General features: G+C 39.9%; 1 protein-coding gene across 4 annotated transcripts in view; it reads left to right on the forward strand.

The window, feature by feature from the left end:
- The window catches only part of ABCC5 (ATP binding cassette subfamily C member 5), a 60,081-nt gene that overhangs the window by 11,294 nt on the left and 33,361 nt on the right, over positions 1-15,426 (forward strand). For 3 of the 4 annotated variants that reach the window (XM_018576535.1, XM_018576533.1, XM_018576534.1), the window contains exons 3-5: positions 9,088-9,248; positions 9,442-9,597; positions 11,427-11,574. In XM_018576535.1, the coding sequence (XP_018432037.1) occupies positions 9,088-9,248; positions 9,442-9,597; positions 11,427-11,574 (465 nt within the window). Of the gene's footprint in view, positions 1-9,087; positions 9,249-9,441; positions 9,598-11,426; positions 11,807-15,426 lie in introns of those variants that run through there. The other variant, XM_018576536.1, reaches the window with a different exon arrangement.

Below are 15,426 nucleotides of genomic sequence, written 5' to 3' on the forward strand. Positions count from 1 at the left end.
TTTATCATTTGGTTGACTAAAGCTTATTTTTGGGCTGTGACAGTGTGGGGAAGGAGAAGAGTGACTTTTCACCTAGATTTGGATGTCATGGCTAAAGGTGGGGATTTTGCTGATTTCGGTTTTGCTGGAGACTTCAAATGACTCCAGTGTTCTGGGGATATCATATCAAATCTTAGCCTGAGTTTTCTATTCCTCCTACTTATTTGTCTGCACTATTGCTAATATTGCCTTCAATGGTGAGCACATTTGTAACCATGTACTAATGCTCAGGATTTCTCCTTGATTAGAGCCTAGAAAGTGTTTGATCTCTATAAATAGAGAATATATATTTCATGATTGTACACTAAATTATACTTTGTACTGTTAAAATGTTTTGGATAGAGTGTGGAAGAAGGAAAATGTGATGATTGTAAGTGCTTGGGCAAGAAATGCTGGGCAATGTATATTGTGATCTGGATTCATTATTGAAAAAAAGCCTTGTGTTTAATATTACTTTAAGTACATGCATGCAAGTAATGTGTTACACCGATTTTCATTATCTCTTCGATCACAGTACTCCCCTGGGGTGAGATGCTGGTTTAACCAAGTCAAGTAAATCCTGCTGTGTGTAGTTCTTGGCTTTAAGGCTCCATTCACACAGGAACGGTTGTCCACGCGTATTCGGCCGTACAAATACGCATGGAGCTGCTCTAATCATGAAAAACAATGCACTTTAATGTACACTGTTCAGACTTTTGCGGCGGCCACGTGGTACGAAACCGCACGGCCGGGAAAATAGTTAAAGTGCAATTTTTCCCCCCCCACAGATTCTGCACGTTTTATGGCTATAGTAATAGACCCAAACGAGCGGAATCTGTGCAGATGAAAGATTTTAGCATTTGCATGCTGCACGATCTTCCACATGGAAAACCGCGCAGGAAACGCAGACACTATATGTGAGTGGAGCCTTTGAAATGTTTGAGGCTGATCAGACTGGGGTATTGTTTCCTCCTGCCTTTAACAGATTGATGACGATATCTTAGCCCTCGTTCACACCTGACCGTTTTGTAGCGCGTTCTACGCTCGACGAACGCTCTACAAAACGGTCAAAAATATAAATTGCATTGTAGTCAATGGTCTCGTTCCCACCTTGGCGTATTTCCGCCCGTCCCTAACGCGCTACAAAACGGCCCACGCCTGAAAAGGTCCAGGTACTACTTTGGGCCGTTTTGTTTGCGCGTTTCTATTGGGATACAGCCAAGTAGCCTTCGGAAAACGCGCGACGATCGCGCGACTTTTTTACCACGAATCGCCCGTCGCGCATATGCAATACGCCTAGGTGTGAACGAGGGCTTAGACTGGGCAAAGTCACTTGCCTGGAGGAATGTTATGCACTTAGTATACAGTATATTGTAATTATGCATGAATGAAATCCTGAGATCACAAGGAGGTCCACTTGGCATATAGACTGCCATAGGCACCCCATGCCTGCCAATCTAGTGTTTTGGCTTTCATAGTTACTGATGTGGAAGAAGTAGATAAGGAATTGCAGCACATTTTTGATTTATTTTCCTCCATGTTTTTTAGATCTATGGCTCAAAAGTGTGTAAATCAGAGCCAGGGGATTAGCATTTTGTGAAGGCCTCTGATTAATTTCATCAACTCTTTTTAGTGTAAATTTCCCTGTGTTTTTCTTCATTTAGCAACACATCTGCTATTTTGTGAATAGATCTGTTTTAGGTTTATCCTGTGAATATCTTACCGTAATTTTCTTTCCTAAAGAAAATGATAAGCCTCGTTTTTATTTTGTGTGTGACATAGAAGTTGCTTATACAAATATACATTCTAGGTTCATAACAAATGAAAACTGTCAGCGATTATTAAATATAGTTTAATAGCTTGCTATTGAAGATGGGGTGATTTCATTCTGCCAGTAGTTGCATTTGTCATGGTGAGTCAGCATTGCCAGAGACCTCTTCCGACTTCCTTGTTCCTCTGTCCCTTGGGGCCTTTTGTTCAATGAGTCACAGGCTATTATTTCATCCAGTCATACCTATTGTAATCCTCCCACTTCACTCCTCCTCTTACTCTTCCAAATGCTGAACGCTGTGTCCTACTGCCGTGCTCTATTTATCCAATGGATAGCCCTGGGGCTCAAAATGTACAGCGACGACAGCACTCATATTGGCTGGGTGCCTCTCTGGCATCAGGACAGAACTAAAATTGTGTATATTGGTCAGTGTTACCTCATGACACTTCCTCAGTGAACCTGCTTGTTTAGCATAAGTCAGATGTGTCTGCAGAAATCCCAGCAGCCAGTTGTTTCATGCAGGCCTGGAAAAATATTCCCCAAATCTAGGAGCCAGCTCCAAGAAGTTAGCATCTAGCAACAGTTTAGTGCTGATCTGGTGTATACAGATAATATTCCACACTGTAGATATTTACATTCTTCCTCCACTGCTGCCATGTATACAGCTCCCCAGTATGCATATTCTTGCTAGACCTCGCTCCACAGCAGCACTAATCCAGTGCTCTAGTGGCCATCTATGGGGGTGTAGTGTTTAAAGTATATTAACACTTTTGCAGTGAAATTTGAGAGAGCCCCTCTATAGGTACAGCGGGAGATTCCTTGACTAACTCTAATCGTTGATGGAGGAATCTGTTAATTTTTTCTTCATGCAGGCAGAGGTGACTGGAGGATAACGATCCATAAATGCTTACCTTAGGCTTTAGTCCTGCTGTATAGACAGAAATTGTGCATGCTGAGTAAACTTCCCTTTTTAAACCAGTTGGCTGTTTTCTGTTCCTTTTTAAACAAGTTTTCAAGTCTAGACATAGCTTTCTATTTCTGCATTGCTTTATCATTTCTGCTGAAGTTGCAGAAGATCACACTGTTGGTTACAACACCAATCACATGTTTTTGCACAAGTTTTATGTTGCAAGATATAAAAAATTGCTAGATCATTGGGATATAAATGAATTGCAGCTTTAAGCCTATTTAAACCCAAAAACATGTCATATGTTTCACTTTTCCTCACATGTATGTGATAGCGGCATTAGCTCTTGCTTTTCAGGCTAAGAACATTTTCAGCAAGTCCAGAAAATACATGTTGCTCTTGCCAGAAATGTGGTGCCCTTGTAACTTCCTGTAAGCCTAAATGAATGCACAAATAAGCTTATGTTTGTTGTGTAAGCATCTAGTCCCATTAATCCAGTATGTCATGGAGATGAACAAAGGCAGGCATGTTTGAAATCCAGCCTGTGTGACAACCATGGCTGCTCCCATAGATCCAATGGAGAGTAAAAGCAGAGCTATGAAAGGATGGGGAGTATGTTATTTGCAAGAACACCAGGTAAAAAGATAAAGGAATAGCACTAGTAAACTGAAATATATTAAGCTATATTATATTAAGAGTTTAGCAATGCTTTAAAGGTACATTTCAAAATGAGTGTTTCAGCTTTGTAATGCATAGAGGTAACCTGGCCTACATGCAGAGCAGGCCTTCTGCTTTACATGGGGGCATAACTGCAGTGTACCAGGCAGCTCCACTGATTTCAATCGCCTTATTGTTTCTGGGAAAGCTAATAATGAATTTAGCACAGGCCAGTTATCTCCAAACTCAAAACTTAAGCTCTCTTCTGTGTCTTAAACTGGGTACATATGGAAATATATTTTTTTGTTTGTTCAGCCTTCAAGGCTAAACATTTTTTTTTTAAATGACCGACTCCTATAGCCACTCTGAGTGTGGATGGACAAATCTTCTGCTGTGTACATTGTATTATGACAGCAGTGCCTGCTGCTGTCAGAATACTCAAACAGTGATTCCAGCTGATTAGCTGCAAGCACTGTTTGGGTGACAGTTTTGCTGCATGAGAAAAGTTATTTTAATCACCTTTTGTCGAGGAGATAAGACCACCCATGTAACCAGTTAGCAATTGGTAATTGACACTATTGAGAATTGTCACTTTTGTCAGTAAAGCTGGCCATACACCTTACAATTTATCTGCAGATTTTCTGTGGTCAGATGGAAAAAGTGCAACAGATTGGCCCAGGTGGAGATTACTCCATCCATACAGTAAGTGTAGATGGAGGAATCTGTTGCACCTTTTCCATCTGACCACAGAAAATGTGCAGATAATTGTAAGGTGTATGGCCAGCTTTAGACTCCAGGAATGGTTCCTTTACCTTCCCAACAGTCTGGGCCATCTACTGCCTTCATTTCCTTCTACACTCTATGGGGGAAAGTAACAAAAGGAAATGCCTGGGGGCGCGGGGCGCCCGAAAAAACGAGCACATATAGACGATCGGCGGCCTATGGAGCCGCCGATCGTCTATATGTGAAACACCCGTTAACGGGTGTTTGCATTGGTCGGTCTTTTCTGCCCGTGCGTGCCCGCTAGAGGGCGCGCGCGAGCAGAAAAAAATGCTGTCTGGAGACGGCAACCCGCCAATGCTGCAGTGCCGTCTGTCCGGTTTTTTTACAACGGGCGGACGGCAAGTGGTTAAAAGTGCTATACAGCATTTGCTATAAATATCTAATCATGCGGGGTGTTTATGTATGGATTGCCAGCCAGGTACAAGATGGCAGGAAGGAGAAAATATAGGATGATCCAAGTGGAAGGTTACCAACATTTTGTGGAAGGATGATCCACAAAATGATCCAAGTGGAACAGATTTGTACCAACATTTTGATGCACGCCAAAGTAAGTACATTTAATGAATTGGCATGCACCACATTTGTGTCGCAAGAAGCGCTGATTAAGCAGGTATATAGAAATTGATGCCATTTATTTGTTGTACACATGCCTGTTAATCCCCCATTATTTGAGGCTGTGCTACTGATGAGCTGCTCAGGTAGGCTGCAGGCACCAACACACCCACAACAAACATATGGAAGGCAGCGGTTACTAGGACTCCAGGGCACTCTGCTTCAGGAGATGGTTAGTGTTTGTGAAGTTTGTAACATGGTGGCATTGAAGTTGGTACATGGTCTGGTTTGATAGACTTTTCAAATGGAAAGATGTTCAATCTATAAAACTGATCAAATGAAGCGATGTCGGCACCACTGGCTTTTTAGAACCCTTTATTGATGTCTAGATTGAAAAACTCATTAATACAAAATGTACCGGAGGAGGAAGGATCCTTGTCTATTTTTACATTGCAGTAGCTCGGAGTCTAGATTTGACAGTAATTCTCTCTGGATTTGCCTTTATAATGGAAGCATAATGCAGTGCAATGTTTTATCATTGTAACGTATCATTAAACAGCACTTAGAAGCCACATTCAGCAAAGACTATTTAGCCTCTTTCACGTAATGTTCAATTTCTATTTTCAGAAATCTGTTGTATATGTCTAACCTTTTTATATTTTGTAAACTTTCATATTCCGTTGTTTGAGTGTATACTTCAAGTGGAGAGGGGCAGTTTGGTTTTTGTATACATGCATTTTGCTAACGGTTATGCAAATTCTTAAAGGAGAACTATGAGGTGAGTGAATGAATGAAACTGTCACAGGTCGGCTCAGTAGATCAGGAAGTGAGCGAACACATGCTGGCGTTCGCTCACTTCTCGATCCTGTCACGGCTGTCTGGCCGGGGAGGGACTGGATTCCCCCCTCCCTGCTCCGATCCTCCAGCGCTGACTGGCAGAATGGATGGGGGAGGGGGCGGGTACAGCTGGCTCTGCTTCTAGATAGGCAGAGCCAGCTGTCACTCACGCAGCTGGGCGGATCCAGACATAATTGTCGGGATCCGCTTCAGCTGCGGCGTCTCAGTATACCGCAAACTGTAGCTCGCGGTATACTGAGCTTAGCGTGACGGGAGGACGCTTTGTGTCCTCCCGTTACCCTTAGGAGAACTATGGGGAAAAACCCTAACCCCATAGTTCTCCTTTAAGTTATGTTTGCTAACTCTTATTTGACAAATGGATATATTTTCTTTGAAACCACCGCAGTCTTTTCAAAAAAGCAGTCAGCTTGGCTGCTTGTGTAAAACATGTGTAATAGAGCAATATGAAAAGATCGATGCCCTAACCCCTAAAAATAAGTAAAATTCCCATATAGCTCAGAATGGTTGTAATAGTATAAACTTATTGTACAACAACACTGCCAAAAGGTGCTCAGCAAAGAGCTTCTATCTTACGAGAACCTGGGTTCTATGAATATAACGCAATATATGGAAAATACCATGATGGTACCAGTGCACAAATATAACCAAATGTTAAACAAATGTGCATGAACTGCATCTCTACTAAACATAATTGCACATCCTAACCAATATAGTGCAAACATATGAAACTAACATGAAGGCCATTTTTTAAAGACTGGATACTGATGCTTTTTCTCAAGTACTCGCCGATACCAATTACCGATACTTGTTTTTTTTTTTTTTTGTCATGTGACTTTTTTTTTTCTAAAACCAAGTCATGTGACTTTTTTTTTTTTCTAAAACCATTCTAATGATTTTAGGACAGTGGTAAGAGAACCAGAGCCCAGTCGCAGCTGCATACTGTGATCCTGGTAGATCTGCCACTGACTCGATGTAAAGGGACTACAAATCCCAGCAAAACATACAGCAATGCAGAATAATATGAAGCTACATACTCTGTGTTGCTCACCAGAGCTGTGCCGGGTCTCTCACCAGGCCTGCGTGCAGTCTCAGCGGGGCTTTGTGTGTGTCTCCTCACCAGGGGTCTCGCGAGTGCGGGCGATGGGGCAGAGGAGGAAGAGGCAATGTGTGGTTGGACCGTCGCTATAAAAGAAATGCGCCGTGAGGTCCCCAGAAAGCGTGGAACCTCAGGCAGCCGAACCCATTTAAAAAAAATGTAAAGCATTGGTATTGGCGCTTAGTATCGGGGCATTTTCATGAGTACTCGTAAAAATGCTCAGTATCGGCATCAATGCTGGTATTGGTATCGGTGCATCCCTAACAGTAATGCATACAGATTTTCTTTGCAACTGTGTATTGTCCCAGGCTATTGTGTGTGTGTGTGTGTGTGTGCGTGTGTGTGCGCTGAAATTTAGATTAGCCATACCATTTTTGGGAAATCTTTATTAAGATTCTTTGAATATTTAAAAAAAGATTCTTGTGATTTAAGTGAACAAAAAATAGTAAGATTTTCTACAACTGTTTTGCACTTTAAATGGTAGAAGATATTTTTCAGGCTAAAATTTTCTTATGATTGAACTATTTTGTGTTTTTAAAACGCATGTCAATGCAAAAACGTATAAAAATTTAGTACATGCTTGCAATACATACACCTTTTTTGCCATGTTTTATCCACTTAGAGGTTAATTCCAGGAAAATTGGTTTTGAACCAATATATGAGTATGCTTGGTCCGGAGTGCTACTGGTTACTATACAAATTAGTTTTATTCATGCCGGATATTACATGTTCTTCTTTTGGCACTGGGACTGATAGTCGACCTGCTCTTGTACAGTAATGGGACTGTGCTGTTTACGCTGCCTTTCCTCTTAATTTGTCCATTCACAAAACATTTGATATTCTGTTTGCATACTTCCATTCTGTGAATGGAAAATGGGACAGGCTGGAAAATAGTACAATCGCCTCTTGTCCATTCAGAGCATACCTTGTATTCTGTGAACAGATAAGACCATATGTGATTTGCTGAGGGGCGAGAGAAAAGGAAGTCTAAATTACATGATTCCTTCCCTGAATGAGAGCCAAAACTATCAGTTGCAGCTAAGAGCACTGTGCGTAATATCCGGTAGAATTGAAACTGGTTTGTACAGTAACCAGCAGCGCTCCGAACCACGTCTACTTTCAATAAAGGTAACTTCACTTGTGATCCTTCAGGGGAAAAAAAAAAACATTTTCCTGGAGTTAAAGGAGAACTATGGGGTGAGTGAATTACTCATCCCCAATAGTTACAGCCGATGTGTGACATTGAAACTGTCACAAGTCAGCTCTTTTGATCGGGAAGTGAGCGAAAACATACCACTCGCAATAACCCTCAATATGCTGAGTTTTGGGTCACGGGAGGATGTAGGTATATGTCTCGTGACCCTAAAGAAAACTATGGGAAAAAAGTTACCCCTTAGTTGTCAAGATTTTAATGACCCAACATGTACAGAAAATAGCTGTAACTGTAAAAATGCACTCGGCTCAAGTCCTGTTGTTGGTTGACAACACTCTTGTGGACTGAGTGTTGTCAGCCTTCCCAGTTGCTTTTTTTGGTAAACTCAGCCACTCCAAGTCTCAGGTCTTTACAACATAAAGGCAAATCATTCTGTTGTCCAAGTAACTAGGAGGGCTCTTTGAGATAAAACGGGAAGTACGCACAGAATACAGGACAGCTCTGAATTTCTGACTTGATCAACAATTCTTATTTTTATTTTTTTTGCATTTATCAAACGGGTAAAACATGTTTCCATTGGTATATTTAACAGGCCAAAAGACAGTACATTTTTTAGATTGTGTGGGTTTACATGCATTTAAATATCTCTCCTGTCGAACCCCCACCTTCTAAAAATAAAATCCTTCTACCCATACAGAAACTGCCCTACTTTACCAGGACCGGCCCTGTTTTAGCTTTCTTTTTGCTGTTTTCTCCAAAGGCCATACAGCTGACTTTACACATGTGTTCTTGCCAGTGGCTGTACTCAACCCATGCATCAAAGGTGGCTGTGAGTGGAGCCAGGGCCTGTAAACGCTTCCTGGTCTTGGGCAAGCTGGGAAGTGTGTCTGCTTGGGAGATAGTATTTTCAATGTTAGCAGTAAGTAGGAGGACCTGGAGATGGCTGTTTATCACTTACGGTAAACTGAGAGCAATCAGTATTTAAAACTGAAATTTTGTGCCCTCAAAATCCCTTTTCTGCCCGATCATGTGAGTCTGTGGTTATGCAGATAATGACTTTCAAAAAGTTATTTGGATCTCTGAAAAGGCTTTAACCCCTTCGTGACTGACAACGTACAGTGTACGTCGCCAGCATCGGGGCTGTTTAAACAGACTCCCGGTGACTTTTGCCGCCGGACCTTGCAGGAAATGTCAATGTGGTCAGCGACACTGATATATTAGTTGGTTTAGTCAAAACACAGGTTCACCCATGTTCTAATTCATCTTCTTTTAATGTGTTTTTCATTTTAAAGCTTGTGGATTGCCAGGATGCTTTGGAGATGGCTGCACGAGCAGAAGGTCTTCCTTTGGACATCTCCATGCACTCAAACTTACAGATACTGAGTGAGAACCACCATAATGGCAAATACCATTACGGTTTAAATCTGCTTAAACCCTTTCGACTTACATCAAAGTAAGTAACTTCGATTGATCTGTATTGTCTGTTTAACCTCATGGTACTAGAAAAATGTATTGTTTTTTTTTTTTTTCTTGGCTGGGATGGGCAGTGACTTCAGTGTAAATTCGATATAAACCTTTTTATATTTCTTATTTTGGACCAAATATAATTATTTTTTTGTTTTTTCAATTTACTATATTCTTGACAGACACCAGCATCCAGTGGATAATGCAGGACTGTTTTCCTTTATGACTTTCTCCTGGTTAACACCGCTGGCATGTATGGCTTACAAGAAGGGTGATCTCTTTCTTGAAGATGTCTGGCCGTTGTCTCAACACGAGTCTTCTGATGTCAACAGCAGACGGTATGTTATTAGTGAGGGTCAGTTTAAAGTGTTTTTATATATACTTTTTCTCCCAGTATTGTTGAGGACTACATTTTTTTTCTATTTGGGTGAATAGAAATGTTTTTTGCATCTATAGCATATAATTAATTAAGAACTAGGGATGCTCTGATACCGTTTTTTTGGTATCTAGTACCGATACTGGTGCTTCTGCTGACATGGAGCCGGCTTCCCTGGCAATTGGGAAGCCGAGCAGCAAGTAATGACATGCTGCCTGCCTCCTGATTGCCCGGGAAGCCGGCCCCATGTTTGGCCGGCTTGATTGTAATTGGCTGGGAAGCCGGTTTCCCGGCCAATCGGCATGGAGCCAGCTTCCCGACCACTCAGGAAGCCGGGAGGTGGGTAATGACTCGCAGCTTAGCTTCCTGATTGCCCAGGAAACCGGCTCCATGTTCCCCTACGGCACTGTCGGTCAGAGGAAATCGATATCGCGCAAATGCTTGCATTGAGCAAGCTTGAATCGTGGCTAAATCCGCTCCAAAAAGGGTCCTGCTGTAGCGAGGCACGACCCGCGACAGCAGGACCTTTTGCCCCATTGAGAAGCATTGGAGAGCGATATCGCACGGTAAATTGCCACGCGATAAATCGCTCAATGTGAACGGGGCCATAGTGAGATCTGAATCTGACATGCTGTCAGGATCAGTCTCTAAGGTTATTATTAGCTGTTCCTAAGTTTGGAGCAGCCTAATAATCAAAAATAAAAAAAAGTTAATTTATCAAGCAGTCATAGTGACTGCTTGATATAAAATGACAAAAAAAATTAAGAAAATAAAAATTATATATAAATATATTTTGTATGCTATAATTATAAAAAATTCTAAAAAATAATAATCAAAACTTGAGGAAAAAACGTAGTAAACACTTTTCACAAGTTTTTTAAATATTTTATTCGAAATAAGTGAGGCGTTAGGTACACATGTTTGATATAATTATATAGCCCCATCTGCCCTCTAAAAAACAATTTATCATATTTGTGGGTACATTTAGTAAGAAAGTATATTACTGCCATGGAAGAATCACACAGCAAACATTTTAAGTGTGTCAGTCATTTACGAACAGAAACTGAAAACAAGCTCCGTCATGAAGGGGTTAAACATTCCTTTGTTAGGCATATGTAAGGCATGCTTACTGAATGTACTCCTAAAAAGCCTTATTTTGTAACAACGGCAGTCCTATACGTAAAATTCCAGGTAGTGATTTTGTTGGTTATGGATCATGTGATCACTGCTCCTCCCCACCTCTTACAGTTTAATTTATCATTTGTTTCAAACTACAGCTATTGGTGAATACGGTGCTCCTCTTCTGCTCTTAACCAATCTATACCTCCATCCTTCCTTTTTTTTTTTTTTTTTTTTCTTTGAATAAAGATTTTAACACCAACTAAAACTTATCTTAATACACAGCCTTGTTACCTTCAGCCGACTTGAATACACAGCCTTGTTACCTTCAGCCGACTTGTTCAGGTTATGACAACCAGTCCACTCAAGTTGCTCTGTGTGGCAATCTCTGACCGTTGTTGTTGCAACAACATGCATATCATTCCAGCACTGTAATCTGTGCAGGACCAGTATCCTTGACATGGAACGGAAAGTGGGTGCTGCTAGAAGTACCTGTCCATGCTGCAGTGGAAAATATTGAATTGGTGCGCATGTATGTATGTTTGCAAAACATCAAATTTATGTAGCAAACGATTGATCTCAGTATTGGTCTTAAATGTGTGAAGTAATGTTCTGAAATGTTGGTATGCAGTTAGTAAGCACCTGAGCAGCTTTTAAATGTGCTCCTCACAGCTTGGAGAAACTGTGGCTTGAAGAGCTGAAGGAGCGGAGTGAAGATGAGGCATCTCTTCGTAGCGTTGTGTGGAAGTTCTGTCGCACCAGGCTAATTATCTCCATTATGTGCCTGATGCTTGCCCAGCTGGCTGGCTTCATTGGTCCAGTAAGTACTTTCCATCCTGTTTCATGTGCCCACCGGTACTGCTATCCCAAGGCCTGTTTTTTATGTGCATTTTAAAAGTTAAGTTTAGGTCTGTACAGTTACCTTACTGTTTCTCTATATTGGTTTCTACCTGTAAACAGTAAGTTTATGTCCCCTAGTATAATTATAAAGCCTTTTCTCTTTTTGCTTACTGGTTATCATTCTGCTAGAGATTTATTGTAGTTCAGGATAGACCGGATTGGATCATATGAGGCCACATGTTTGTCTGGAGGCACTTTTTTTTTGCCTTATTTCTACTGAATGGCAAAAACTTTAATTTCATCTAATCAGTGGCCGTATCACATATGCGCATGCATTTGTACCCATGTATACCTGTCTTAGAAAGCTAGATTTATTTTCCCATTTAAGAAAATGTTACTTTATTCTGGTTTGTCTTGAGGTGTAGAACAATTTCACTGCTTTTAGTACTAATTTTCAGTGTGCTGTTTAAAGATGAAGTTGCAATGAGTTGGTAAGTACACATGGGGCTTTTTAAAATGAATCCAGTTAATTTTTATAGCATAATAGTTTTTTTTTTTTTTTTTAATTTTCTTAATTTCTTTAAGCGACTCTTCCAGTTTCTGTATAATTGTATTATTTTAGAAGAGTCATTGGAGTGCTCCTGTTAGGGCATGTTGAGTTCAGGGGTTTAGTTCTAATTCTAATGGGGGATATTCCAACCCTTAACCATCAAACTTCATTAAGAAGAGCTTCTGTCATTGTTATACTACATAGGTGGCGGGTGCTCCATAATTAAATTATATTTTATTAAACAGTCAGAATAGCTGCATAGTGGTAGAAGAATGTAGTAAGTATATAAACTGATATGTGCTTATCTCCCTGGGCTTTTACTCAAGATCACATGCGACTAAATATTAGGAATGCCAATTCTGCTCAGTTTTGTATAGATGCTTTTATATTTTATTGTGTAGTCTGGCAAATATAAAAATTTTAATAAAAATGAAAATATTTTCTCTTATGATGGACTGATACTTTCAGTATTTGTAGACTAGTTGGCATGTAAATCATTTTTGTTACTAGAAAGAAAAGGGCTGCTGATTAGTCTACTAACATGGCATTTTGATAGTGCTTTTTAGTGGGTAGCTTTGATATGACTTTAATCCTAGAATGTCACTGACTATGTTGTCATCCATTTAATAATTTTACCATCCCGGCAGGATGGTGTAATAAACTCATCATTGTTTTGTATTATGATTTGTCTTGTGAAAGACTAACCAGGCAGTGGTAACATCATAGTTTATTTAATCTGATATGGGTGTTTTTTAAAATTACATTTTAGTTCATTATTCTCTAACATTTTAAGGTGTTACCGCTAGACTATAGGGCATATGGGTTCATTGTGTTTCAGTAATGGTTTTCTAACCTTTCAATCTGTCTTAACAGAATGCTGATGCTTTTGCATTGCTGCCATTACAGGCACAGGACTAGCCTTCCTGCAGTTTGTGCCTCTTGTGGTTAGCAGGTTTTGCTATCGACTAGAAATAACTGGTACCTTTAATGCTTTGACAAGTTTCCGCTAATGTTGTCAAGTACCCTTGGTGAATACGGCATTCAGTATTGACTTAGAGAGATTAAAGAGCTTTGTAATGGGATTGCCTTTTAACTTTTTGTTTACAGTTAAGATTTCAACTTTGTGACACAAAAATGTGATTTCTTGCTCTGGTTATTTGTTTGTGTGCTTTCTTTTTAGTATCTTGTTATTAATTTATAACCTTAAGTTACAGTTTGTCTGCCCTGTTTCTGTTGGCTGCTAGAGAACCCTCATACTTTATGCATGGTAAGGATGTGTAGAGTCTTGTTTGCCGTTTATATGTGTACGTGCTTTTGCTTTGTTACCATGAAGTGTCTTAATTCTATAAATTTAGGCACATGTGAACTCGTCACCCAGTGTCATAATTGCAGTTTCTAATTGATTTTGAATATATAAGAATTTACTGTAAGGACAGGGGTGAAGTAAAAGGATTTGTACACATTTTACTGTGTAGTTGTGTAAAAATTCTGAACAAGTGTATCCGCCTTGAAGATCCTGGCACAATGTTGTGTTTTTTGTTTTTGTTCTTTTGTTTTTTGTTTTTATCCAGCTGTAAAAGATTATTAGGCGATAGCAAAAGATGAATGAGTTTGGTTATCCATGCTTGTTATTTGTCCAGCTTCTGCTAGTTTTCCAGGTGAGACACTGGAGTTCTGGTTGGGTGGGAGAGGGACCATTACTAACGTAACCTCTGTAGTGGAACCAATGACAGAAGCTATTCTTTAGAATTTCCAGGGTGACAGTTCTGCTGCCAGATTGAGCCGGGCAAGTTGGGCAGAATCCTGCGCCATGCAAGATTAAGGTAAGGTCCTGTTTATTCCACGGGAATGCTTACAACCACAAGAAGCTTATGCCTGTGGTAACATTAATCTGCAGAGATTCTCTCATTAACTCTTTAACAGTGCTTTCATTATTTGCTTACCATAATTCATTTTGTTTTTGTTCACCTGGCAAGCATTATGATAGTCTTGAATGCTGATTAGCCTCTTTGTAATACGATAGGACAACTGTAACCTTGCACAAGTTACTGCCTGGCTACAAGATAGCTGCCTCTTTCAGTCCTTGTGCAAGGTCTCTAGATGCAGGTCTTTCGGTCGTTTTTTGTTTTGTTTTCTGTGATGTATTTTTTGTTTAGTTTTTTTCCATTTTTTTTTTCTTTATTTACTTTATTTTTATTCACTTAAGTGTTAAGTAGGCTGATGCACCCTCCATTGACAAAATTTCATACTAGCAGGTATTCCCGTGTTGCCTTTCCAAACAAGCAATCATATGTACAAATTGTCTGCCTTTCCAACTGCTGCTTTCCCCCTAAATAATCATGATCTGAAAGAGTTACCCCATCAGGGGAAGCTAGGAAAACCTCTGAGGACATGGACTCAACGGACTCATCCTGTAAAAACAGGAAAGGCAGGCTGGGTAATGCGTAACCTCAGGTTCTTCCTGTACCTACTGATGGCATATGTTCCCAAAGCTTCTAATCTGTGCCAGCAGCATGCCAACTGTTTGCTTGGCTCACTTCTACAGACTGATACTCAAGGACTAGAAGAGACTCAAAGCCGTATATCATTCTAATCTTTTGTTGAATCTCCGATGGCATATTGATAAAGCTTACTTTTGCCTTTTCTCCTCCGAGAGGAATCAGATTGAAAGCGCTGCAACAATATTTTGCCATAGACAGGGCTTCTGCTCTTTAACTTCTTTGCAACTGTTTTAATAGAATTGTAGAATGATTGTTAACATGTTGCTGTGATATGTATGTTATGTGCCTGCTTTATTATCTGAACTGTATGTTTATGAAAGTGTTTTATCTATGTGTAGTGGAATACATCCCTCCCCTCTAATAAAATCTTGTTTTTTCCTAAATTCATAGTATTTTTATACCTAATGGTAGTTAATCTAAGCAGATTTTTATGCCATAGTTCTGAAATAGTTTAAATGTAATGGATTTATTTAAAATAAAGAAAAATTGCAGAAATAGGCAAGAGCAGTTTGAAAACGTCGGCTGGAATATGAACCAGTGAGACCTTTGCTTTAATCGAAGAAAATACATGTTTCCTGGGTAAGCCTCTACGTAATGAGCGTACTGAATTTATTGTTTACCATGCTTGTTTTTTGTTTTTCTTTTTTTTCTTTTCTTTTTTTGTTTTTCTATGTTAATAAACTGCTGATATTTATTTTCAGGAATTTTTTGCCAAAATGTCCTCTTCCCCCGTACAACTGTAGGTACAATTGTTCCTTTCTATCCAATGCGCACGTTGAAA

This window comes from Nanorana parkeri, unplaced genomic scaffold (genome assembly GCF_000935625.1).
Source record: "Nanorana parkeri isolate BGI_ZX_2015 unplaced genomic scaffold, ASM93562v1 scaffold69, whole genome shotgun sequence".
NCBI classification, from domain to species: Eukaryota; Metazoa; Chordata; class Amphibia; order Anura; family Dicroglossidae; genus Nanorana; species Nanorana parkeri.